This window comes from Balaenoptera borealis (genome assembly GCF_965194805.1).
Source record: "Balaenoptera borealis genome assembly, chromosome: 18".
Classification (NCBI taxonomy): domain Eukaryota; kingdom Metazoa; phylum Chordata; class Mammalia; order Artiodactyla; family Balaenopteridae; genus Balaenoptera; species Balaenoptera borealis.
The window spans coordinates 3,997,425-4,024,117 of record NC_138877.1 but is presented as its reverse complement, the minus strand read 5'-3'; the positions used below and the strand labels follow the sequence as shown (position 1 = coordinate 4,024,117).

At 47.5% G+C, this 26,693-nt stretch overlaps 1 protein-coding gene across 6 annotated transcripts in view; it reads left to right on the top strand.

Moving 5' to 3' along the window:
• The window catches only part of SPATA13 (spermatogenesis associated 13), a 266,445-nt gene that overhangs the window by 98,199 nt on the left and 141,553 nt on the right, over window positions 1–26,693 (top strand). For 3 of the 6 annotated variants that reach the window (XR_014236816.1, XM_082365028.1, XM_082365027.1), the window contains exon 1: window positions 20,217–20,765. The exons of 2 other annotated variants lie outside the window; for them this stretch is intronic. Coding sequence is in view for 3 of the 4 variants with exons in the window: in XM_082365028.1 (XP_082221154.1) it covers window positions 20,649–20,765 (117 nt within the window). In the remaining variant the exon portion in view is untranslated. Of the gene's footprint in view, window positions 1–20,216; window positions 20,766–26,693 lie in introns of those variants that run through there. One more of the 6 variants, XM_082365020.1, reaches the window with a different exon arrangement.

The window sequence follows — 26,693 nt, the reverse complement described above, 5'->3', positions numbered from 1 at the left end:
CGTAAGATTTTCAAAAAATGCCGTTAAAGTTTACCTACTGTGACGTAATGATAAATACGTATTTGGTCTCTGCTCGCCCCCCTTTCCTGGCACACAGCTCCTGAAACCCTTGTGTCGAGTGTCTTTTGCATGCTAACCAGATGACCTGTGTCGGGGGGTCCCGGGGAGCCTCAGGATGGGGACTGGTTGCCAGGGGACCCGCCACGTGATTGGAGGGTTAGAACATCGAGCCCCGCACCTGCCCTCCAGGGAGGAGAGAGGGGCTGGAGGCGGAGTGAGTCAGCAGTGGCCACTGATGCAATCCGTCCTGCCTGGTAACGAGGCCGCCATACAGATCTGTAAAGCGTGGCGTTCAGAGAGCTTCCAGTTTGGTGGAGGTGCTGGGGGGTGGTGCACCCGGAGAGGGCCTGGGAGCTCTGCGTGCCCGTCCCCTATACCTCGCCCTGTGTTCTCATCCATTTGGCCATTTCTGACTTCTTTATAAATAAACCGGGAATGTAGTGAGTGAACTGTGGTGCTGAGTTCTGTGAGCCCTTCTAGCCAATGACCAACCCTGAAGGGAGGGATTGTAGGAACCTCCCATTTATGGACAATTGGCCAGAAGCACAGGTGACAGCCTGGACTCAAGCCGGGGGTGGGGGTAGTCTTGTGGGATGGAGCCCTTAGCACAGTGGGATGGAGCCCTTAGCCCTTAGTAGCCCTGTGCTAACTCCAGATGGATAGTGTCAGGATTAAATTGAATTTTAGACACCCAGTTGGTGCTGGAGAATTGGTCAGCATGGGGAAAAGCCCGATACATTTGGTGGCCAGAAGTGAAGAAGTGTCATGATAGTAGTAGAGGGCAAAGGAGGAAACTGAGTTTTTTCTTACACACACCACTTCATCACACAGATGTGCCATGAGCATTCTCTACTTTTGGATAAGAAGTTTATTCTCAATTTGAGAACACCTGCTGGACTTGATTTTTTTTTCATGTTTTAATGCTAACCTACATGGTTTATTATTTGCCATCAAATTTAATATTTTTTGTTCCTTTAACCCTGTTTAATACTGCTATGTATTCAGTTACTCTATATTTTTATTGTGGTAAAAACACATATAACCTAAAATTTACTGTTTTAACAATTTTTAAGTGTGCAGTACAGCAGTGTTAGCTGTATGCACGTTGTTACACTGCAGATCTCCAGAACTTTCCTTCCTATAAAAGGGAAACTCTACACCCACTGAAAACCCACCCGTTTTCCCCTCCCTCCCCAGCCCCTGGTAACCACAGTCTACTGGTTGTTTCTATGAGTTTGACTTCTTTCAGTACTTCATAGAAGTGGAATCATACGTGTTTGTCTTTTTGTGGCTGGCTTACTTCATCTCGTGCGTCCTCAGGGTACATCCACATGGTGGCGTATGACAAGATTTTCTTCTTTTTTAAGGCTCAGTAATATTCCACTGTATGGCTATGCCCCATGTTGTTTATCCATTCACCTGTCGATGGACATTTAGGTTGCTTCCACCTCTTGGCTACTGTGGACAAAGCTGCGTCGTACATGGGAGTGGACATATCTTATCTCTGTGAGAGCTGGTTGTTATTCTTTTGTATATATACCCAGACTGGCAATGCTAGAGTGTATGGTACTTCCATTTTTTAATTTTTTGATGAATCTCCACTGTTTTTCATAGTGGCTGCACCATTTTACATTCTCACGAAGAGTGCACAAGGTCTCCCTTTTCTCCACATCTTCACCAACACTTGTTATTTCTTGTCCTTTTGATAACAGCCATTCTAACAGGTGTAAGGTGATATCTCATTGTGGTTTTGATGTGCATTGCCCTGATGATTAGTGATTTTGAGCATCTTTTAGTATGCTTTTTGGCTTTTGTTTATCTTCTTTGGAGAAAGATCTATTTAAGTCCTTTGCCCATTTTTTAATCGGGTTATTTGTCTTTTTATGGTTGAGTTATAGGAGTTCTTTATATGTTCTAGATATTAATCCCTTATCAGATACACAGTTTGCAAATGTTTTCTCCCTCGATAGGCTGCCTTTTCACTCTATTCATTGTTTCCTTTGCTGCACAGGTTTTTTTCTCAGCTTTATTTAGATGCAGTTGATGTATAACGTTTCTTAAGTTTAAGGTATACAGCATGATGTTTTAACATACGTATACACTGTTAAATGGTTACCACAATAAGATTAGTTAACAGATAATTGCCATTTTGTGGTGTGAGGTGATAATTTTTTTTTTTTTTAAATGGGAATGACTAGAAGCATTTGTTTTATTAATTTATTTATTTTTATGGCTGTGTTGGGTCTTCGTTTCTGTGTGAGGGCTTTCTCTAGTTGCAGCAAGCGGGGGCCACTCTTCATCGCGGTGCGCAGGCCTCTCACTATCGTGGCCTCTCTTGTGGAGCACAGGCTTCAGATGCGCAGGCTCAATAATTGTGGCTCACGGGCCCAGCTGCTCCGCGGCATGTGGGATCTTCCCAGACCAGGGCTCGAACCTGTGTCCCCTGCATTGGCAGGCAGATTCTCAACCACTGCGCCACCAGGGAAGCCTGAGGTGATAATTTTTAAAACCTACTCTCTTAGCAAATTTCAAGTATACAGTACAGTGTTTTAACTGTAGTCACCATGCTGTCCATTACTTATTCATCTTAGAACTGGAATTTTGTACCCTTTGACCACCTTCACCCATTTCCCCCATTAGTATCAGCCATTATTGCTTTAAATATACTTTCTGTCCCTTTCTCTTTCTCTTTTCCTTCTGAGATTCCTGTAATGCATATTTTCTTTTGATGGTGTCCCATGAGTCCTGTAGGCTTTCTTTACGCGTTTTTCATTCTTTTTTCTTTTTGCTCCTCTGACTGCATAATTCCAAATTGTCTGCCTTCCAGATCACTGATTCTTCAGCTCAGTCAGGTCTGCTTTTGAAGCTCTCCATTGAATTCTTCAGTTCAGCCATTGTATTCTTCAGCTCTAGGATTTCTGTTTGTTTTTGATGTTTCTATTTCTCATTTTGTTCATGTATTGTTTTCCTAATTTCATGTAGTTGCCTGTGTGTTCTTATAGTTTGCTGAACTTCTTTAAGAGGATTTTTCTGAGTTCTTCATCAGAGAGTTCACAAATCTCCATTTCTTTAGTGTCAGTTATTGGAGCTTTACTAGTTTCCTTTGGTCGTGTCATGTTTACCTAATCCTTCGTGGTCCTTCATTCCTTGCATTGGTATCTGTGTATTTGAGTAAGTGGTTTCCTCTTCCAGACTTTACAGGTTTGTCCTATCACACATAGTACAAAACAGCCAGAGTACCAAAATATATTGAAACATATAGGTTATATATGTATACCTATATATAATTGTATATATGAGTAAATATATGCATATATTATATATGTAATATAAATATATATCCAACAAAATTGGTAGAAGGTGATATTTTCCAGTGGCAGGAAACATCCTTCTGAAGATAAACGTCAACTCAGTATCCCTCTCGTAATCTCTCCAGGCGGGGAAAGGACAGAGGTCTTTCCAGCCCCGTCGTGTTCTCTCCTTGAACTGGGGTTAGAGAGACTCCACCCACACACAGTCGAGGATGCAGGACAGTGTTGGCTGGGGCTCCCGGGAGAGGGCCAGCTGTGCACCCAACTGGAGCCCGCTGAAGCCGGGCTCTGTACCACAGGACTGAATGCCCTGGGCAGCTGTCACGCACACAAGCCCTGGTGCATGATCAGGACGGTGGAAGCACACGCATTTTCTCCTCCCAGAATCAGCACTTACTACTGTCTCCCCTGTGTGTTCAGGTCGTCTGGCGCCCTGGACTACAGAAAAGTCTTTCTTTACTCCTTTTAGCCCATGCCTCCTCGCAGCGCCCGAATAAACGCAGGGGCTGTGTCTCCAGCTTTGCATGAGAGGCTGCTCTGTGACGCACAGCTCAGAGACACGGGTTCGTCTGTTCTCCAGGTGGGATTCAGGTGTGGTGTCTGAGGGGCAGGGAGGAAGGATGGGGGAGGAATGAGATGAGGATTCCCTGTGGAGAAGCCCACACTCAGGCATATATCCCTTTACAGGGGATTTTCATCCTTTTTCATAGATGTAGCACTGCATCCAGAACTGCCGTTTCATCACTCTTGTGGGGGAAAAGAATAGCAAAGGTGGTCGTCCCCCTGTGCTGCTGTGGCACGCCCAGTATGTGACTTCTCCTGCTTATTAGCTGAGGAGGAGTTGCTGTAAGTAGGGCTGATTTCAGCACTTTTCAGTGATTACTTCATTTGTTCCCTGCAACCTTTCAAATTTCAACGGCCTTAAATAATCCTGCTACATTAAAAAACACACACCGGAAGTGGACCTCCCTCTCGGCTCAGCTCCGAGTCAGCAAGTCCTCTCCCTGATACTGATGTTTTTATCCTCCAACAGCAGGAACGCTTGCCGCCTTACTCACCAAAGCTCTTTAACAAACAATCTTCATTCTAGAGTCTTAACCAGATTTGATAGCATTGAATTTGATTAACTAATTGGATAGAATCTAAAAGTTGTTTGTCCAAAAAAAAGGGTATCCATAAACTTTTAAGCAATCTGTTACCTTACTTTACACTTACAGAAAGTTTTAAGGCATTTAAAAAATTGTGACACAGTTTTGGGGAACAAGTTTTATACTATGTTTATAGCACAGTTAAGCACAAGAGCAATAATAGTGGCCCTGTGGTAATCACTGGCCCTGGGGCCTCCCCAGGCCACCTCCACACTCAGCCAGAAGCCGGAGGGACAGGAGGAAAGGCTCCTCTCCTGGGTCGTGGGTCCTGTCCGAGCACAGACTAAGTGGGGCTCCGGGCATCTTGCTTTATGAAATGCACGATCACTTCTGGTGAATTGAATTGAAATTGAAATTAGCTGCTGAAGTCCAAATTAAGCCTGACCTGGGTGGGTCAACAACTTTATTGATCTCAACTGCATCTCAGCCACAGAAAGCTTTGCTGATAAAATCCGATGTTCCAGAAGAATCTTGACCCCCAGAAGCTCTTGCTTTGATGTGAATTTTCACCAGGACTTTAATGGTCTTTCCAAGAGGCAGTAAATGTAGACACAAAGAGCTGGGCTCCTCTAGGTGCTGGAAATGTCCCCACCTAGATCTCGGGACAGAGCTGTACTATAAAGATACGTTCTGTTTTTGTTTTTGTTTAATCTATACCCTCATTTAAAATATTTTATATAAGGTAGTCAACTTACCATTTCATTGTAAACACTTTATTATGCATCTTAAGAGATAAGGATCTAAAGGAAAATATGTAACCACAATGCTATTTGATTCTAAACAAAATTGACAATGAAAAATAAGTTGTATTTTACTGCTTGTCACTTATACTTCAATTTATAAGGAGAGAGAGAGAAATGGACAGGGTCTGAAGTCGGGTCGGGGAGAAAGGAGGGGACAGAAAAGGACTGAGGGAACGGAGGGGGAAGAAGAGGAGGAGGAAGAGGGCTCTGCGTGTACAGCTGTGTGACCTTGACCCCTGAGCCTCCTTCCCTGTCTGTAAATGGGAGGCTGGTTCCTCCTGCTTAGGGTTCTTGGGGGAGTTTAAATGAGAGTGCAATAAAGCACTTGGCCCAGTACCAGCCATTTATCAAGGTAGTTATTATTATTATTATTATTAACCATAATTTATCCTTCATAGTTTTAGAAAAAAATTTTAAAGTTATGATAACCACCATTCTCCATTCATAGTCTCTTTGAGCCATATTTATAAAAACAAAAGGCTTTTGGTGATGTATCTGCTGGTGCTCAGGGAGAAGAAAGCAGACCATTGTCGGTGGCCTCGTGCCGGCCGCACACACAGGTCTATTGACCTCGCACAGCTGTGCGGCTCGGCGCCTGGCACGGAGCTGGCCGCCGCGGTGGGACGCGTTGCCAGGCAGTGTCCTGGGAGCCCAGCCCTTCGCTGCCGGTTCGCCCAGCAGCCGAGTGGACGGAGGGGTCCAGTCCCGTCACTAGTCCCTGGGCTCCGATGACGTGCTGAGTGTGAACAAATACTCAGGAAACTTCTAACTCGTGTGATCAAGATCCAGACCCTAGAGCCACACTCGGCACATCTCCTGCTCACCGCTGCCGAGTTGTCGCTCCTTGGGCACCTTGCTCAGCCTCTTTGTGCCTCAGTTTTTACATCTTTAAAATAAAGATAATAATGGTACCTACCTCACAGATTATTACAAGAGTTAGAAGAGTTCCTGATCCATAAAGTATTGGGCACCAGGTACTGTGTTTGCCATTACTGTTTTCTGTAGGCCAGGTGCTGTGGGTAATGGAAAGATACAAATGTTGTGCTTTTAACGGTTTATAAAGGAAATTACTTATCTGAGCAATATGTAACAAGTGTGAGGCTGTCCACCACATGCATAAATGCTGAGAAAATGCTGAGAAAATGCCAGTAAGGAACGGGCCCTGTGGGGCGAACAGTCTTGTTTTGTTGACCAGTATAAAGATCGAATGGGGCCTTTTTAAGAAAAGGGTGTTTGGTGTTTGACAAAAAGGATATGTTGATTTCACTTCATGTTAATTTAAAGGGACCCTGGTTCCATCAGCCTATAAAATGAAGGATGCAACCAGCTCAATTTTTTAAATAGTTCTGATTTGAAACTTCTGAGAACCGGCATAAATCCAGAAATCCTTACAACACTTTCCCTTAAGTATACATATTAAGGAAAAGTGTTTTATATACACATACATATGCGAGCATCTTTGTCTTTGTGGATAAGCGTCAGGCACAGAGACAATCGTTTCTTGGAAAGAAAAGGCTTCCTGTTCATCTACTCACGTTTTCACTCATGGTGACAGTAACAGGAGCGTGGGGAAGGCAAGTGAAGTATCAGGTAAAGGTGTGCAGTCCCTGAGCTAGGAGTCTAGATGGCAAGGAAAATTACCCAAGGCTCAGTAATAGACGACAGTATTCAGAAACCTAGAAAGCATTCAGAACTAGATTTTAATATATTAATTTACTAGTTAATTACTGTTTGTGAATATCCGTGGGCTTGCTGTGGCTGAAGTCCTCATCTCCTAGCCTGGCTCCCACCCACCTCTCCAGCTTCATCGTGTCCACTCCCTGCAATCCGCCCCGCTCACAACCCCTGTGCCGTACATACCCTGTCGGGCTTCAGCACAGAGTACTGTGTGTTCCTGTTTTCTAGAACCATGTGATCTCCGTGTCTCTCCCTCATGAACTTGTAGCATCATTTTCGAAGCTTCCTGCTTAGCAGCTCCTCTGCTCAGACTTGTTTGCTCCCAGGCAGGCGTCGCTGGTCCTCTGAACTCCCGCGAAACGTTATCCGTCCCTTCTTTACGGTACTAATTGGGCTCTCATGATATTTTTACATGTCAACTTCTGCTCAGTGACAGGAGGCATCCTGGGATCTCCAGCACCAAGCACAGTGTGAGGAAAATCAATATTTACGGAAACTCAGTCTTATGGAAACTCAATAAATAAATGTTGAGGGAATAGAAAGAGAAAAGGGGGGTATATGAAATGAGCTAAAATAAGCCTACAGAGAATGCGTTTTAGGATAGACATGGAAAGAACATGAAAGGTCTCTGCTATAGGCTGATCTTTCCCCCCAAAAAAATTCGTGTGCTGAAGTCCTTAACCCCCAGCACCTCAGAATCTGACTGTATTTGGAGATGGGGCCTTTGAAAAGATATTTAAGTTAAAATGAGGCCATTGGGAAGGGCCCTAACCCAAAACAATTGGTATCCTTACAAGAAGAGGAGATGAGGACAGACCCAGGTAGAGGGAAGACCATGTGAAGATGCAGAAAGTGGTGACTGTCTGCACCCCAAGGAGAGAGGCCTCGGAAGGAACCAACCCTGATGACCCCTTGAGCTTGGACATCCAGGCTCCAGAACTGTGAGAAAATAGATTTCTGTTCTTTAAGCCACTGAGTATCTGCTTAATATTAATTAATAGGAATCTTCCCCATCTTTCATCTCTCATCTGTTAGAAACCGAGTTATCTTTTCTCTACCCTCAACTTTTCCTTGTATATGGAAATGTGAACTATTCCACCACTGGAGTTGGTGGGAATCATGACAGATTTTCCTCTCATGTCTGTTGAACAGTTGTTGAGTGGAGACCAGCCCTGCTGGTTCCCGCGTAGCCGTGGGTCAGCGGGCGGCGTGCACAGGACAATCCCCGCGTTGTGTCTCGCTGGGTCTAAGTCCCAACGATTCCACTGGCTGGCTTGGGCTCCAGAGCAAACCACAGACAAGTTCGAGGTGAGGGCCAGCTCCCCTCTACACATACCCCACGCTGCAGGTCTAAAGCCAAGAACCTGCTAAAAGAAACGGGAATAATAGGTAAGCTTGTAGAGAAACAGACAACAAAAGAAAAATCTTGTTCCTGAATTCACTCGAGATTCCAGATAAAGTGGATCAGGTGCATTTGAGCAAATGTGGGAACGCGAATTCGAAAGGTAACCATGTGCACACCTCTGCGGGCCTTTCTGAACATTTGAGGAATCGACTGATAGGATTTGAGTTGCATTTCCTCTCTGAAAGCTATATTTCTGGGAACCTTCAGATTAGGCACAAACACGAAGGGGAGATAAAGGCAGTAAAATAGTGGGGGAAGGAATGTGCACTTGCCAGAGCAGTGGAGGGAATGAAAAAAGCTTTTACAACTCTATCAGGGGAAGGAAATACTAGAAATTAAAGTAGATATATTAAGTGATGGAGAGAGTGAAATCCAAGATGATTACAAAATGGGTGGGTACTCAAATGCCCTTTTGAAGTCTCCCTTTCACGACAGAAAATTGTAAGGCCCTGGCTCTCTATTCAGTCCCAGTTACCTGGGTTTTGCTGGTGAAAATCTCCTATGTACACAGGAAACAGTGAAAGCTGTACCCAGAACGGGGAGCGTTCACAGTCAAATGCACTGCTGTGTAGTCCCAAGAAACCAGGAAAATGGTTTGCCAAACTTGAAAAAAACAAACAGAACGGAGGCCCTAGCGAGGAATAAAAACAGAAGCAAATGCACTAGCTTTTGATTTAAATAAGCTGGTTCTCTCAGACATTAAAACATTAAAAATGAGTGGTGTCTGCTCTGTGTTTATGGAAATTCACAGAGAAAAATCATCCCCTCTCACCAAAGGCACCTGAATGCTGACTTCAGCATTTTTATGTTTACGGATCTCTGAATGACTCATGGGAAATAGAAAAGCATGGCGGTCATTTCTATTACGGTCTCTTCCCTTTATTTTTAAAATTTTATTGAAGTTATATATGTCCACGGTAAAAAAAAAAAAAAAAAAAAATCAGGGAGTTGAGAAGGGGCAGCTTCTTGTAATCATGCTTGCTTTAGACCTTTTGGTGGTAATTCCCATGACTCTAAATAATACGCTGATATTGTTTGTTATCTGTACATTCATATGTGGATTTAGGGTGTCTCTTGAGCCTCTGGTAGGAAAGAAGTTCATTTGCGCTCTTCTTCTCCCAGTTTTAATGCTTACTATGTGTAGTTCTTCTATTGGTCACCTTCGCACCTTTGTGCCTAGGCTGAAACCTCTGTTTCTTGTTCCTCTAACACTGGACTTGACCCGTCAGTGTAAGATGTGGCCTTTTTATTGTCAGAGCTGAGGCCTCAGTCAACCCCTGGGACGCCTGGGCTGTGCAGCGTGTCCCCCGGGGAGTCCACCTGGGCAGGACCTGCTGGAAGCAGGGACTTGCTCGTCTGTGCAGAATCGCTCGCCCTGAGAGAGGGGATTCTCCCTGGGCAGTGTCCTTAGCTTCTCTTTAGAAGCCTCCGCTGCGGGGTGGAGTAAATGCGCTGGTTTCCATGGTGCCCGGGTTGGGGAGACGGCGCTGAGGTTTCCCCGGGACGACTTCCAGTTGGTTTCTGGTTTTCAGCACCTTCCCTTGTTCTTCTCTTTAAGCCCATTGGCCCCAAGCCCAGAGCTTCCCCGGGGTTTTGCCAGAAGGATTGCCCGCCTCCCTCCCTCCCACCCTGGTCCCTCCTGTGAGCTTCTGGACCGCAGCTCACTGCTCTCAGTTTTAACCATCAACACCCTTGCACTGGCTCTGTCTTCTAGAAGGGTTTAAAATCTCTCTTCCACTGATGACAATCCCCACTCCAGTGTGTGTGTGTGTGTGTGTGAGTGTGTGTGTGTGTGTGTGTGTGTGTGTACACATGTCCTGAGTCAGCCATAAGGAATCAGAGTGAGAACTAATGGACACTTTAAAAAAAGAGCTCGTACCATACATACTCTTTTGGAGGCTCTTCTACCCCCCCTTAGCCATATGTTTTGAAGTATTTCCTACATCATTATTATTTTTCAATTTGCACATAGTATTCCATTATATGGATAGACTGTAATTCACTTAACCAGCACCCCATTACTAGGCATTTAAGTTGATTGTAAATTTTGCTCTAGTAAAATCATCTGCAGTGAATATCTGTGATAGTGTCATCTGAGGCATCATTGACTATGTCCTTGGGAAACATTACGGGAAGTGAAATCACTGAGTCAAAGGGATTCTTTTCCCTTACAAGTTATTACAAGATATTGATTACAGTTCCCTGTGCTATACAGTAGGACCTTGTTGTTTATCTATTTTATATATGGTAGTTTGTATTTGCTAATCCCAAACTCCTAATTTATCCCTCCCCTCCTTTCCCCTTTGGTAACCATAAATTTGTTTTTTATGTCTGTGAGTCTGTTTCTGTTTTGTAAATAAGTTCATTGGTGTCATATTTTAGATTCCACATATGAGTGATATCATATGATATTTGGTCTTTCCCTTTCTGACTTACTTCACTTAGTATGATGATCTCTAGGTCCATCCATGTTGCTGCAAATGGCATTATTTCATTCTTTTTTATGTCTGAGTAATATTCCATTGTCTATATGTACCACATCTTCTTTGTCCATTTATCTGTCAGTGGACACTTAGGTTGCTTCCATGTCTTGGCTATTGTATTGTAAATAGCGCTGCTGTGAACATTGTAGTGCATATATCTTCTCAAATTAGAGTTTTTGTCTTTTCTGGATATATACCCTGGAGTGGGATTGCTGAGATCATATGATAACTCTACTTTTAGTTTTTTAAGGAACCTCCGTAGTAGCTGCACCAATTTACATTCCCACCAACAGTGAGGAGGGTTCCCTTTTCTCCACACCCTCTCCAGCATTTATCATTTGTAGACTTTTTGATGATGGCCATTCTGACCAGTGTGAAGTGATACCTCATTGTAGTTTTGATTTCCATTTCTCTGATAATTAGCAATGTTGAGCATCTTTTCATGAAAGGGTTGCACATTTTTAAGGCTTTTGACACACATTGTCAAATTGCCTTACAGAAAGTTTATATAAGTTTCTCACTCCCATTCTAGGCCAGTACTAATTTTCTACCAACCCTGGATGTCATTACACTTTTAAACTTGCAAATTCGACAGGCAAAAACATCATATTATTTTAAGTTTGTGACTCTATTGTTAACTATTTAGTTCCAGCTATATGAGGAATCGTGGCACTTGGTTTCACCTTTACTGGCTGCCCACAGAGGAAGCGGGGAGCCCATAGAATCAGTACTGCCGTGTCCCCTGCCGCCTAAGCCTGCTCTCCCCGAGCCCTCAGCCCTCAGCCGGGGGAGCGCCGGTCAGGGGGCAGGAAAGAGGGGGGAAATGCTGGTGGATCAGACCTCATTCCCCCTCGTCCAGTGGATGCTACAAGGAATAAGGGAAGCGTGAGGACAGACCTGAGGAGTGGACTGCATTTTGGAGCCAGGATTGAGGGAACTAGGTCCACATTCACTGAATATTAAAATAAGTCCGTGGGTCACCCCGGACCCCTGAGCTCCTGAGCTGCGGAGGAGGTCAGGTGCTTCCCTTGAGTCTGCAGCCCTGAGCGCTCGTTACCCTGACCTAGGCCTCCACGTGGCTAGTCCCTAGCGGAAGGTAGGGGAGAGGCAGGGTTTGGGGGTGAATGGCCATTTATTATTTATTTATTAATAATTATTTATTATAATATCTATTATTTATTATGATGTTTTATTATCAGGCCTTTATTGAGCCCCTACCGTGGTAGATCCTAGGGACACAGAAACAAAGTAAATACATCCTTGCTGACAAGGTGCCTGAAAACGATTTAGGGAATAAGTATTTAGCCTATGATAATGGAGTGATAATTTTATAGCCCATAAAGCAGAGTACACAGAGGCGGGGCACATCTTTCCAGTCAATAACCAACTTCAGATAAGGGTGTGAGGAATCGGGTGAGCTGACACCAAGGCTTTTGGACCGCTGATAAAGACTGAAATATGTTGTGTTATCTGTGAGTATAACATTCTTGCCTCCTTCTTTATTCATAAAAATAAAAAAAGAGACTAGGGAAAAAATATTTCTAATTCCAAGAAAATGAACTGTAACATCTTCCATCCATTCCACCTCTACTGCCAGTATCTTAATTCAGATGCTCGTGATTTTCTCTCTCTAACATGGATCCTGGAATCCACCCTTACATGGGGGCTTTTGTTGACTCCATATATTTTTTAAATTGAAGTATAGTTGATTTATAATGTTTTGTTAGTTTCGGTTATACAGCAAAGTGATTCAGTTATATACATATATGTATATTCTTTTTCAGATTCTTTTCCATTATAGGTTATTACAAGATATTGAATATAGTTCCCTGTGGACTCCATATTTTTATGTAAACTAATTTATCATTTTTTTCCTCTATTGTTTGTGCTTTGTCTTATTCGAGAAACTCTTTCCTCTACCCCAGTGTCATATATATTCTACTTTCAGTTTTGTACATTTAGTTATGTCTTCATTTGGCTAGAATTATTTTTATAATATGAGATATGGATACAATTTCCCGTGTATGATGGCTATTTGTCCCAGAATCACGTGTTGAATGGTCCATTATTTCTACCAAGTTCTAGCGCCACCTTGTCATGTACTAATTTGTCATGTGTATGTGGGTCCATCCTTTTGGATTCTCCATCTGTTCCATTGGTGTAATTGTCTCTGTTTCTGTTATCATACTGTTTTAATTACTATAGCCTTATTATACGTCTTCATTTCAAATAAGTCATGCTTGCTTCTTTTTCAAGATTATCTTTGATCCTTTACTTTCTATATGAATTTTAAGAACAGCTTGTCAACTTCCTGAAAATACCCTGCTGGTCTTTTGATTGAAATTGCACTGATAATTTAGATTATTTGGGAGAAAACTGCCATCTGTATGATACTGAATCTTCCCATCCGGAAATATTATAAATCTCACCATTTTGAAAATATCTTCTTTAATTTCATTTAGTAAAGTTTTATCATTTTCTATACAAATATTTCATATATCTTTTCTTAGAATTATTTCTAGGAACCCATAAATTTTTGTTATTGTGAATGGGATTTCTTAGTGACCTATGCTAATTGTTTTTTTTAATATAAATTTATTTATTTATTTATGGTTGTGTTGCGTTTTCGTTGCTGCGCGTGGGCTTTAGTTGCGTGAGTGGGGGCTACTCTCCGTTGTGGTGCTTGGGCTTCTCATTGTGATGGCTTTTCTTGTTGTGGGGCACAGGCTCTAGGCACGTGGGCTTCAGTAGTTGTGGCGCACGGGCTTAGCTGCTCCGCGGCATGTGGGATCTTCCCGGACCAGGGATCGAACCCGTGCCCCGTGTTGGCAGGCGGATTCCTAACCATTGCGCCACCAGGGAGGTCCCATATGCTAATTGTTTGTTGTTGGTATATGGAAATGCTATGGTTTTCATGAATTGATTTTGCAGCCAGCAACCTTGCAGAACCCTCTTCTAGGTTTAATAGTTTATAAATACCAGGGTTTTTTGGGAATTTTTAATTTAGACTCTCATTCTCTGTGGTTAATGACAGCTTTTTCTTTCTTTTCAATCCTTACATTTCTTTTTTCTCTTGTCTTATGGCTAGACCACTAGTGTAATTTTTAATAGAATCAGCAATAGCAGATCTCTGCTCTTTATATTTTTTGAAGCGAAAGCTCCTAATATTTTACCTTTAAAGACAATATTTGCACTAGATTTTTGAAAGATGCCCTATATAAAATTAATAAATATTTCTTGAGTTCCTAGTTCACTAACAGTAAACTAGGAACATTTCACTATCTGTGGTGAAATAGTTATTGAACTGAATCAAATACTTTTGCTGCGTCTAATGACCCAAGCTTTTTGTTTTTCCTTTTATCTCTTAATGGGGTGAATTACACATAAATTTTCTAATGTGGAGCCATTATTGCAATTCCTACTCGGTCGCGATAGCTTTTTTAAAAATATCTTTTTGGAATTTGCCTGGTAGTATCTTATTTTGGTGATTTTGCCCCCACGTTCATGATCCAGAGTGGCTTGTAGCTTTGTCATTTACACTGTCCCCGCTTGAAGTTGCTGTGATGATTGTACTCGGCTCGTCCAGTTAGTGGGGGGGCATTCTCATCTCTTCCGTTCTCTGGGTCCATCTGAACGACTTAAGGATCGCTGTCCTCGAGGACTTGCGAAGTGCTGGTTCCTGGTCTCCTCTCCTGTCATTCATGGCAGCAGCATTCATGTGGCCGCCTCCACTTGTCTCCTGGGCCCCCACAAGGCGCTCATTTGGGACAGAAGCACCCCTGCCCACCACGCCTTCCTGCAGACCAGGACTACGTTCGTGGCAGGACGCTGGTGAGGACGGCTGTCTCTCCTCTGGCCTTGCAGACAAAGCCAAGTGGTGTGGCCTAAAAGTCTTCTCGCTCCCTGAACTTGCCGGGTCAGTTCTCTGCTCTGAGCTGCTTGCCCCACGGCGCTTTATCCCTCTGCCCTGCTCACCACGATGCATCATAACTAAAGGTGCACGTTCTGTCTCCAACCAGAACACGAGCTCCAGGACGCTGAGCCTTGTTCTTCATTGCAATTTCCACGCCGAGTGTGGCACCAGCCACGGAAACAGGCAGGCACTGTTTGTTGAATAAATGAACGGAATGTTCTGATCTGTTAAATACAGACAGCTCGTTACAGATCTGATGTGCGATTTGTTATCCTAGCAGTTTCTAACCAGACATTCTGATGCCACCTGGACGTATACTAATTGATCATAGGAGCAAGGGTCCGGCTTAGAGTTGCTATTTATTCCACTGGTGTAATTGTCTCTGTCTCTGTCACCACGCTGTTTAAATTACTACAGCCCTCGCTAAGTCTCGGTCCTGCGCTGCGTTTTCTGTCTTGGTCCACAGTCTCCCCTGGCTCCTGGCCTCCGTGGACGGGGCCTCAGCCTCCCTCTGCAGGGTCCTCAGTACCTAGCTGTGGTATATGATCTCGGCTGCTCTTGCTGCAAATTCTTACCCGTGCATTTACCCTCCTGTGCTCTTTCTCCTGCTGTGTCGGCTAAGACCTCCTCTGTATGGTTCAGATGGCCTTGCACGCTTTCTAGAATTGTTCTATAGTTCGTCCTCACAGACTCCACTCAGCAGGAGGGGCTCCTTACTGTGATGACCTCCAGTCGAGGAAGCCTGACTTCCTGGAAGCTGGGGTGCCTGGGGCAGCATCCCCCGGGCAGCCGGGTGGACGCCGTCTCTGGGGCACTTCCTGGTCCTCTTCCCTCACGTGTTCCTGGAACATTCTGAAGAGGTGATCTGGACCACGTCCACTCTAAGTTTTAGTTTTGTAGCTAAACCACTTCGTGCGCATACCGAGACGTTCTTACTTCAGTTATTTAATATTTTAGGCAAAAGTTGTTTTCGTTCGAACCATTGTTAGTGGTGACATCAATTCTTTTTTGAACTGGTGGTTTAATAAGTTACTTCTGTAAAGCAGCTGGGTTACCTTTTTAAATGAGACAAGGAAATCATACAAGTTATAGAAACACCCACTCAAGCGAGGAGGAGGTCCTGTCAGTTTGCAGAGTATTCTCTGGGGTTATGGGTTTTCCGTTTCGTACAGATCGCTTGAGTCATGCAAAGGTTGCCTACAAGTCTGGATGTGGAAGAGAAATTTCACTTCTCTTTCGTGCTTCTCTGAGCAGCGCACAGGTCAGCCGCAGCCTGATGGACAAATGTTGACCTCGGTCAGGTTTCTAAGTCAGGTGGGCAGTGAGGCTGGACAGGGGCTCCCCAGAAACAGCTTCTGGAGAGGCTGGAAGTCAGTTCCTTGAAGGTTGACAAGAGAAGGATTGTTGTTCCTCTTGCTGGGGGTCTGTCAGATCTGATTGTGTGTTTCCTCATTGTTTCCCGAGTGTTAGAACTGCCTGGAAACCAGTACATGAGGATGTGGAAGCCAGCTCAGTGTGTGTGTGTGTGTGTGTGTGTGTGTGTGTGTGTGTGTGTGTGTGTGTGTGTGTGTGTGTGTGTGTGTGTGTGTGAGACGTCACAGACGCGAGGCCATGGCCCTCCCCGGCTCACCAGCCCTCTGACTTTAAGAGCACTGCTGCCTCAGTCATGTTTCATTTTTTCTGAATTCAGATGGTTTCTTCCAGTTTTTTGCTTTTGGAAGCAACTTGAGGCCAGTCCAACTCGTCCGTCTCGCTTTGCTTTTGAAGCCTCCCAACCCCAGCCCAGGATGGGTCTGGAGTCTGGCTGAGGAGTTTCCAGAAACGTTCTCTCGGGGGAGGAGACGAGGTAGGATCACGGGAAAGGAAGGGACCCTGCAGGTCCTCAGGTCTGCCCTTTCGAGACGGTGGAAATAATAAATACTTCTTAAAGGACATTTGAGTTCTCTCCTCATCAGGAAGGGACCCTGCAGGAGCTGACCTCAAGCATCAGCTGTGTTTACCAGGAGCCTCCCAGCGTGGCGGTTACCGTTACCGCTCACTTCGTAACACGTTACCCCCAGCTTAGCGCTTGTGACAGTAATAACCCGGTGTCTGGGGGTCAGGAGCTGAGGAGCAGCCCGCCTGGGTGGTTCCAACGCCGGGTCCCCTGACGTCAGAGGTCGGCTCAGGCTGCCCCACTGTGAGGGCTGGACCGCGGCTGGGAGAGCCGCATTGAAGATGCTCACGCACTCACCTTGCAGGCGGGTGCTGGTTCTCGGCAGGGGGCCCCAGTGCCTCATGTCACGGCCTCTCCAAGCAGTGGTCTGGGTGTTCCCACGTCACTGGTGGGTGTCCCCCAGAGAGAGTGATCCAGGCCAGCGCTGTGTCTGTCTGTCACGACCTTGTCTCAGAAGTCACGCCCCCCCCCCCTGTTTCTGCAGGGCCGTGCTGGTGGCACAGGCCGGCGTGTCCCCCATGAGGGCAGCACACGGGGCGGCGGTGGGGGGACATCGTGGAGGCTGGCTGCCACCATCAGGCCCCGGGCACACGCGCCACGCCGCGTGCCCGGATCAGCACCGGATCTTCGTGAGCATCTTCACGACGGCTCTGCTGGTGGTCAGTGTCTCCCCATCGTACGGATGAAGACATGTGAAGCGTCTCAGTGAGAGGGAGCCGCTGGCCTGCTACCTTGTAGACGGAAGGGGTGAAGGTGGGACCCCGGCGAGGCCCGGCCGTCCCTGAAGCCGGGGGAGCTCAGCACTGTGCTCGGCTTTAATTCCTACCGGACGGCGCCGGACTCTTCGTGCAGTGGCGCAGCAGTACCTGCGCTGCAGACTGAACTGGGAGATGAATGCAGATTTACTGACCGAGGGAGTCCTCCACCGATGCACGGGGACCCCTGGCCGGCTGCGCGAGCAGTGAGCAGATGCCACCGCTGGGGGGTCTGGGCTTTCTTCTTCCTCCCGCTGCTTTACTGCAGCTCCCTCTGTCCTTGCTGGTCCATCCAAACTGCCTCGTCTCTGGACCCTTAACGCCCTGGGATCATTCCCAACCTTGCCTGCAGCTTCTCACAGTCTCAACAATAAAATACTGTGTCAAATATATTTCCTCGTCTTCAGGGATCACCTTACTGGATTAATCACTGCGTAGATCTGAACAAATTATGGGACTTTCAGAGGTGTGTTCATTTTCCGGTTCTCGAGAACTGTCTGCAGCGTGTGATTTTTCTCTGAGCTTTGTTGCCTCAGGAGCAAGCTCCCTGAAACGGTCCTTAAATTCCTTTTAAAAAATGAGAAAAGGGCTTCCCTGGTGGCGCAGTGGTTGAGAATCCGCCTGCCAATGCAGGGGACACGGGTTCGAGCCCTGGTCTGGGAAGATCCCACATGCTGCGGAGCAACTGGGCCCGTGAGCCACAATTACTGAGCCTGCGCGTCTGGAGCGTGTGCTCCGCAACAAGAGAGGCTGCGATAGTGAGAGGCCCGCGCACCGCGATGAAGAGTGGCCCCCACTTGCCGCAACTAGAGAAAGCCCTCACACAGAAATGAAAGACCCAACACAGCTAAAAATAAATAAATAAATAAAAATAAATTTTTAAAAAAATGAGAAAAGAGCAAGGAAACCATCCCAGACCCATGATGGCACCAGGGCTTCAGCAGCCCCTAGTTTGCTCTGTACTTCATTCATTCGTGTTTGGGCTACAGAGATACAGCTTGGAGCTGGAGGGTCTTTATGTGAAGAAACGATTTTTGTTCACATTCTTTAAAAGTACTAGTAATGCATATTTTGTTCTGCTTCAACATTATAATTGTGGTCCTTAAAAACCCCACCGTATCAAACTCACGTGGTAAAATTTACCCTTTCATTTGCCAAAAGGGGACTTAGAAGGACTTGAATAATGTTAGTGGCCGTAAAGGAGCTGCAGTAGTAACCTATGTTGATGGCTATTCGGTTGATTTGTTACACCAACTACAGCTCATAAATTGGTTGGTAAAAACTCTGAAAGAGAGAACGAAAGTCCTGACGTCGTGAGGCGGTCCTGCAGAGCACACGAATCCAGGTAGAGCCCACCAGGAACCGGGAGGCAGGTCTGAGCCAGGCTGCCTGGTGTCCCTCATGCCGGTTCCTCGATGCCTGAGAGGGCTCACGCCCCGCACGCTCTCAGCTTGCCAGCCGGGGCCTACTTCCCTCTAATTAGTTGATCCGTTGTTCCTCATTTGCAGCAGGAAAACGCAGAGTTGGAGAAATGCCACGTGTGCCAATCTCTGTATGCATTTACGGTAGCTACCAAAAGTGTGTCTGGGCAACTCTTGGCGTCCGTGGAGTCCTCACACAGGGTGTGTTCAGGAGCCAAGGGAGCGCAAAGCACAGGAAACTCAATTCACTAAAATTCAGAAGCATGACAAAAAGCACATCAGATGCACGCCATTCATTCTGTCCTGGCTCTCAAGCTTTAGCTGCGAGTCACCCGGGGGCTTGTAAACCGCAGGTGGCCGGCCCTGCCCCCCGCCCCCGGAGGCGCTGATGCAGTGGGTCTGGGGTGGCTTCTGGGAGTTGGTGTTTCCCGCAAGGCCCTGTGATGCTGGTGCCGCTGCTTTGGGGACCAGAGAACCACATGCCGGACTGTTTCCCGAGGGGAGGGACCACATTGTTGTCTGGCCATCTCTAGCCCTGGCGTTTGTGCCTGCACCTGGTTGCCTCTCGATACCTGACAACGACAGCAGGATGGAGAACCAGCTCTTAATTTGGTACCTACGATGCGCTCGTCCCCGAGGGAAGAACGTTACAGGGATTACCTCGTCGAATTCTCACAGCCCCGTCAGGGAGACACTAACCCTATCCCCATGTCACAGAGAGAACCGTGGAGCCCTGGAGAGTTGCGGTAACACGCCTGCAGCCCCACGCCAGTGTGGAGGGGGCCAGGAGAGGTGTTCGGGGGTTGAATTGAAAAACTGAGATCCTCAGCCAATGTTCTCTTCTTTGCCATTGTTTGCAAGTTCTTACCAAGTCCTTGCCAAGGATAAACCCAGGAATAGTTTGCAACTCGAAAATCCTATACAAATTCAACAGAAAAGTTTTCAGATTGATATTGAGGGAGGAAAAATACTGACCAAACCTGCCTTTGCAAGTCTTTCCTCAGCATCTGGTGGATGGTTTCCCGTGGACCCGGGTGTCGAGGGAATCACCTTCGTGGGGCAGCTACCAGAGCTTCTTCTCAAGACTCCTTTTGCTCCCGCTGAGGTGAGCATCTGTGACACCCTCTGCTGGATCTGAGCAGCTGCCCCTACCAAGGGTCCTGAAAAGTGTTCACTTGCTCAGAGAACCACAGCTTTCCCCAGTCTGTCTCCTAACTTAGCCGAGGATCTGAACTTGTCCTGTGGGCAATCTTGTCTCCTGTCTCCTCTGTAACCAGCCCTCCCAAGGGCTGGACCAGCACCAGCTGCCCAAAGCTGGGGAGGGAGCCTCTCAAAGCCCAAGATGAGTGGAGACCCTCGAGGGCAGGTCCACCGATGCGCTCGGGTCCGTCCACGTGTCCCCAGGAGAGTGCTTTGAGAGAGCATCCCAGAGCGGAATACCCAGGCGTTTTAGACAGAATTTCTTCCTGCCAGCGTTACCCCTGGGGATCAAATGCCGGCATCCCTTCCGACAGCCTGTGGGCTCTTAGTTATGTGCCCCCAACGTGCCAATGAGGAGCAACCACCGAATGCCGCCGTCGGTGTGTTTTTGGAAGGTGATGGGCTCCCGCCCTGCTGTGATCTGTGTTTGGCTTCGAGATTCCTCCGTCCTGCAAACTCCTGGGAGTGTTTGCTTCTCTGCAAAAGTTGGATTCTACGACTGCTGCTTAATTTCCTAGTTAGTGATTATCAAGAAACTGGCGTGTGACTGCAGCCAAACACTGCAGAATGCAAGAGAATTCCTGCCGCTCTGGCACATGGCCTGGGTTACTCACATTGGTCCTGCTGTTATTTCTGGGAAGATTTATGGCGTGAGTGGTCTTCCCTTGCCTCTGTCCCCACCATGCCCAGCAGCAGGAGGAGCTGCAAGGAAAGTAAGTTAAGTTTATCTACATCTTCTACGCGTAAACTATGGTCTTTGGGGTCAGATTGCCTGGATTCCAACTCTGGCCCTGGCGCTCACTCACTGTGTGATCTCGGGCAAATTACTATGCTGCTCTGTGCCTCCATAGTCTCACCTGTAAAATGGGGATCATAGTGGCCCCCAGTTCCTAGGGTTCCTTGAGGATTCAGTGTTAATGCTTGTGAAGTGCTTAGGCAGATTCTGGCATAAACACTCCATAAATGTTGTTGTCATTATTACTAAATGCTTAAAATTGGAATCAAAGTATCAGCTAAAAAAAGTCTCTGTGCAAGATTAGGAGCTGGAGGGGCTGCCTGGTGTTTTGGAATCCTTGCCAACCAGGCAATTGCAGTTTAATAGAAGAGAGAGAACCACACATGTACGGAGAGAGAAGTTTGCTGCGTTCTCCTTACAAATGGGAATGTAGGCTTGGCGCTTCCATGAAAGGTGGACGGAAGCTTCCTGGGACAGAAAAATGCAAGATAACAAATGATAAAGAGGAAGTAGGAGTTGTCTCAGGCTTGCTTTTTTTTTTTTTTTTTAAATTATGAAAGCAACGAAGGCCCGTTGGGGAATATGCAAGGATGTTTAAAGCAGAAATAAGTCACTTAAAACTCCTCCACCCAGAGGAAACCATTGTTAATTCCTTAACAGATTTCCTGTTTTCGGCTTTTGAGATAAGCTGGGCGCATTGGCCCTGGGAAAGGATGGCTCAAATGCCCGGGAGATCCGACCCGTGTACCATGTGGCCGGCCCCAGGCGAGCAGGGTCCACGCTGGCGGGCGTGCACGGAGCCCAGGACTCTCAGAATCATAACCAACCTCCTTTCCCTCCTTGCCAGGCCCAGTCTGTTCAGGGCTGAGTCTTGAAGCATCAGAAAGCATGTAAGGTCACCAAGAAAGCAGTTGTCTGAGTTCTTTTAGGGAAAACAGCTGATGAGAAACGGATTCGGGGGTTTTAGAGTTTTTGTGTTGCGTGTTTGGGGTGTTCTAACCACGTGGTGAAGAATCCCTCTTGTTCCGCGCCCGTGAGACGAGGAGTACCGTAGCCGCGCCGGGCCTGCCTTTCCAGGGGAGCAGGGCTTCCCAAACGAGGGCGGACCCCCTCCTAGAGCGCTGTGCTGCCTTACAGATTCTGGTGGAAATGGCAATTCTGGAGGTGGATTTGCTCGAAGGCCAGCAAACAAGCCTACCTGAATATTAGGCGATATATCAGCCTTTCGAAAGCTAAAGAAACATTTGACTTCTGTTTGTAAATTTCGTTCAGTTGCCTTGAACTGTACAGATCCTATTGTTGTCCCTTGTAACACACAGCAGGGGGTCCAGTTACTCCAACTTAACTGTCTTCTTTTTACATGTATTTTTATATAGTCAATGTTTGGCCCATTTTGTTGGTTTCTGACATTCCGTGCAGACTTGTCCAGATGTTTGCAGAGGGACCAGATGCTCCTAGGATAGTATCAGCTTCTTTTTCCATGCCAGCCTGCCTGACCAGGTTTATGAGAGCAAGCCCCTAGATGGGGGCAGGGGTCTGAAAGGAACTGAAACTCATTCACAGGGTGAGAAGGCGTGGAGGCAAAGGCGAGGCCTGGAGGCTGCAGTGCGAGGTGGGGTCTCTCCACCCTGTGCCCAGATGGCTCCATGGCCCATCCTGCGTCCTCTGTAAGGCTCCTAGTGTCTGCCCACCCCCGCCCGTCACTTAAGCTTGCACGTAGAGGTGGCTTGTAAAGGCACTGACTCTGGAGCTGGCATTTGGTGGCTCTGAGCCCACCTCCTCTGGATTCTTCAGCAGACGAGTTTGGAGGCTCCGTTCCTAATGAGGGTCAAGTCCTCTCATTGCACTGGGGAAGGGACATTCGGAGCCTCGGGGTCCAGGGAAGGGGCAGAGGGGGGACAGGGATGAGAGGAAGATGGTTGCCTCTTGACAGAAGCTGGTGAGTGATCAAGCTGTGGTAAGGTGAGGGGGTTCTCCATTCCTTCTCTAGCACAGGTAGAGAATGCAATGACCCCTTGAGGGGACCCAGGGAGCAACCTAAACTTCCGTAATAGTCACCAATTAGAGGTCCAGTTGGTTTAAGGAGCCAGGGAGAGTTCAGGAGAGCTGTCAGGCCACCCAGCTGAATTAATAACCAGGGAATTTCTTCCGTATACATGGCTAAGATTTTCAAGATTCCAGGGATGAAGTTTGTCTTGCCGGGGAGGCGGGAAGGGGGAGAGGGGTCATTTTGGAGGTGAAGAGCAAGTCGGGGAGGGGGTAGAAGTGCTTTGGTCGACCCAGGAAAATGGTGCAGGAGGTGGGAGAAGGATGCAGGAAGCCCAGCACTCTTCTTGAAAATCGTAGACGCTGCACAGACATCTGGCCAATTCGTTGGCCGAGTAAATGAAGGACCAACAGGAGGGGAAAGTGAGCCCACTCTGGAGTGTGGATTTCAAACATCCCCTTTTCCCAGCGATGAATCTCCCAGCAGCTGAGAGCAGCTGTCTTCAGCTCTGCTTCAGGCCGGGCCTGCGGCTCCTGGAGAGTCGGGGGCGGACCGGGTGCAGACAGGGCAGCCTTGGCCTAGAAGTGATGGGGAACACCCTCCCCGCCACCCCCAGTCCGCGGTTTGGTCCCGCTGCAGTTCCGCTCCCTTCTCTGCCCCCACGTGCTGCGGGCTGCCTCTCCCGGGCAGGCGGTGGGGCAGGGCCACTGGGTCTGTGCTGCGGGATGGGTGCTTGGTCTGGGCGGGCCCCCGGGGGTTGGGGGGTGCAGCCTGAGGCCTGTGACACAGCTTGTCAGAGCATTAAGTTAACCAGAAACGCAATGAGGGGCTCAAAGTGGTCTCACTACTGCCACACTCTAATCAGCCGGTCAGCTGACAGATTCCTTCTCTGGAAAGGTTGGACTTGAGTCATTTTCTGAAGCCAGTGACATTTGGTGTTCAGCCTGGAGTTTCCCTGGACAGAATCAGGGAAAGAGACCAGAAAATGGGCATTATTATTTTCATTATTAACTTGCCAGCTCTTCACTAATCTGTACCACGAATCTTCTCTGTCTCTGTCTCTGTCTCTCTCTCTCTCGATTATCAGGAAAACCAGAGGTTGTGAAGCCAAGCAGAAATGGGTTTGAATTCCAGCAAGTCCACTCTCACCTGTGGTCTTGGGGAGATCCCCTAACCCGCCAGAGACTCCCTTGCAGGGTCTGGAAGGTGAAGCTGATAATACTTACCTCATCGTGCTGTTTGAGGATTTAATTAAATAACCCCAAAGTCACGGGAGAAACGCCTGTCAGGGCTGGTGGGAGGGGCTGACATGAAGAATGTGTCAAAAAGGAGTAGGGCTTCCCTGGTGGCGCAGTGGTTGAGAATCCGCCTGCCAGTGCAGGGGACACGGGTTTGAGCCCCGGTCTGGGAGGATCGCACATGCCGCGGAGCGACTGGGCCCGTGAGCCACAACTACTGAGCCTGCGCGTCTGGAGCCTGTGCTCCGCAACAAGAGAGGCCACGATAGTGAGAGGCCCGCGCACCGCGATGAAGAGTGGCCCCCGCTCGCCGCAACTAGAGAAAGCCCTCGCACAGAAACGAAGACCCAACACAGCCATAAATAATAAAATAAATAAATTAATTAATTAAAAAAAAAACTGTTTAAAAAAGAGTAACTCGCCAGGTAGGGGAGCCACAGGGCCTGCCCACCCTGGCTGGTGGCCGTGGAGGCACCAGCCCCAGGAGGGGCTTTTGCAGACCCGGAGGTGGAGAGGGCTGCGTTGCGGGCGCCATGGTCTCCTTGTCTCCTCCCTCCCTCCCTCCTTCCCTTCTGGCCGGGCTCCCAGCTGTGCAAACCCAGCAGAAGCCCGAGGGCATGGAAGCCCGGGTGCAGTCCGCTCAGGGCAGCCTCTAGGGAGGCAGCGGGGTGGAGCAGGTGAGCTGTAGCTGAAACAGAAGCCACGCGGCTCGGGAAGGGCTCCAGAGATGAGAGCTGTTGGGACACGTCACTTCTGGTCCAGCTGAGAGCCTGTCAAGCCTGGAACTTGAACGTTTCTGGAGAGCAGGCATCTTGTTTAGCCACAAAGCATTAGTCCATCCCGTACACATAGTACGTGCCAATCAGTGTTTGCTGAACAGTAAGCAGATGCTGGAAAGGGCACGAAATGCTGACTTGCCAGCAAGTGTAACATTGGAATGGAATGGAATGGGAAGCACAGTGTATTCAAAGATGACGATGTTGTACATTTCAGTGGTACGTCACAGATGGAGATAAAATAGAAAACAACTATGGCTTTATCCGTTTCTTACTTTTTCTCCCCCGATGAGTTTGCATCCAAGGGCTTCTTGCTCACCCCTGCACGCTGTCTCTGATGTCTGCGTGTTTTCTCCGAAGTCGCAGGGGCTCTTGCTGGCGGTGGGGGGAGGCTCTGGGTGGATGGAACCTCTAACAAATCATTGTTATGCCGCGGGGGCCTGGGGTGTTAGGGAGTAACGCGATCCTCACAGGCGGCCCTGTAGGGCTCTGTCCCAGACCAGGGCCCTTGCCCTTAGAACTGGACTCCTTGGTGGCCGATCAGACATTTTCCTGTGCTCTGTGGGGTGACTGCACACGTGCACTTGTCAAGCCCGGGAGGGGAATGACCTTCTGCTTGGGAACCTGCCTAACCTGCTCCGTAAAGATTTTCAAACTGTTCTGAAGCAGCAGCTTTAATGTATTCTAACCCCACGCCTGGCCAGATTTTTCTGGTTTCTGGTAGCTGTTTGGAGACAAGGGTAAAGCCCAGGTAATTCAATAGTGGGCAGAGCAAACAGGAAAGTCCCCTGGGCCTCAGGTCACTGCTGGTTAGCCTGTTCTTCGCTGTCTCCAGCTAAGGCTTGGGAACCAGCTGTTCCTGGGCCCAGGAATCTGCAGTTTTACAGCTCCCCATTGACGTGACATCCGGGCTTGTTTTGGCAACAGGATTCCTGGAAGCAGAGCAAAAAAATATATTTAAAGAGGATTTAAGCATAAAGATGTCCTACCTTCTATTCTAAGAACCTGCTTATTTCCCAATGAAAATATGAATGAAAGGTTAGCCTTTAGTTTATCTCATTTATGAAATAATTTCATGCTTACGTTTTCAATACGACATTTCACGACACGTTGATCTTTAAAAGCTGGTAGGAAAACAGGTGAACTGACCGCTTAGAAAACTTTCTCTGCCCGCCAAAATCAGATTATTTTCTTTATTTAGGACAATAGTGGTTACAGGAAGGTTGCAGCGGAGCACCCATCTAATCCGCCCCCTGCAAACGCTGAGATAAACTCAGCACCAGGAAAACAAGCACCCTCCGCTGTCAGCCTGTGGCCGAGCCATCCACTACGGAGACCCTCGAGGGACCACTGATTTTGAAGGGGCGGCTTCTGCAATGTGGGCCTTGGAGCCAAAGTCCGGCGGTGCCTGCTGTCAGAGGGCCTGTGTGGACTCTGGTGCCAGGCCCGCTTTCCCAGCCCTCACTGACTCGGTGACACGGTGACATGGTGGGGGTCAGGGGAACATCCAGTGATCAAAGAATCAGGCAGAAATCTGTCCTGTGGGAGGTGGGGTGCGGACGGGAATCCGCGCCTGACTTTAATCCTTAAATTCCCAGGTAGATCCTTTAACCCTTTGTGTTTCAGGATTTAAGAAGAAAAAAAAAATCTGCTGAAAACACAGATTGGGGCTGGTCTGTAGGAGTGCTGAGGGTGTGACCGAAAGTTTAAGCCTGACTTTTGCTGGAGCCCTGAGCCTGAAGTTAGGAAGAGCTGGGTTTGTCCTGCTTCACAGCCCTGGTGCTGGCCTGAAGTCAGCCCAGAAGGAGGGCTCTCCAGGTCTGCGGTGAAAGGAAGAGCTGGCGGCTTCTGACCCCAGCAGGGATCTCTGGCCGTGTGTGCTTTGTGTCCTGAGTGTGTGTGCC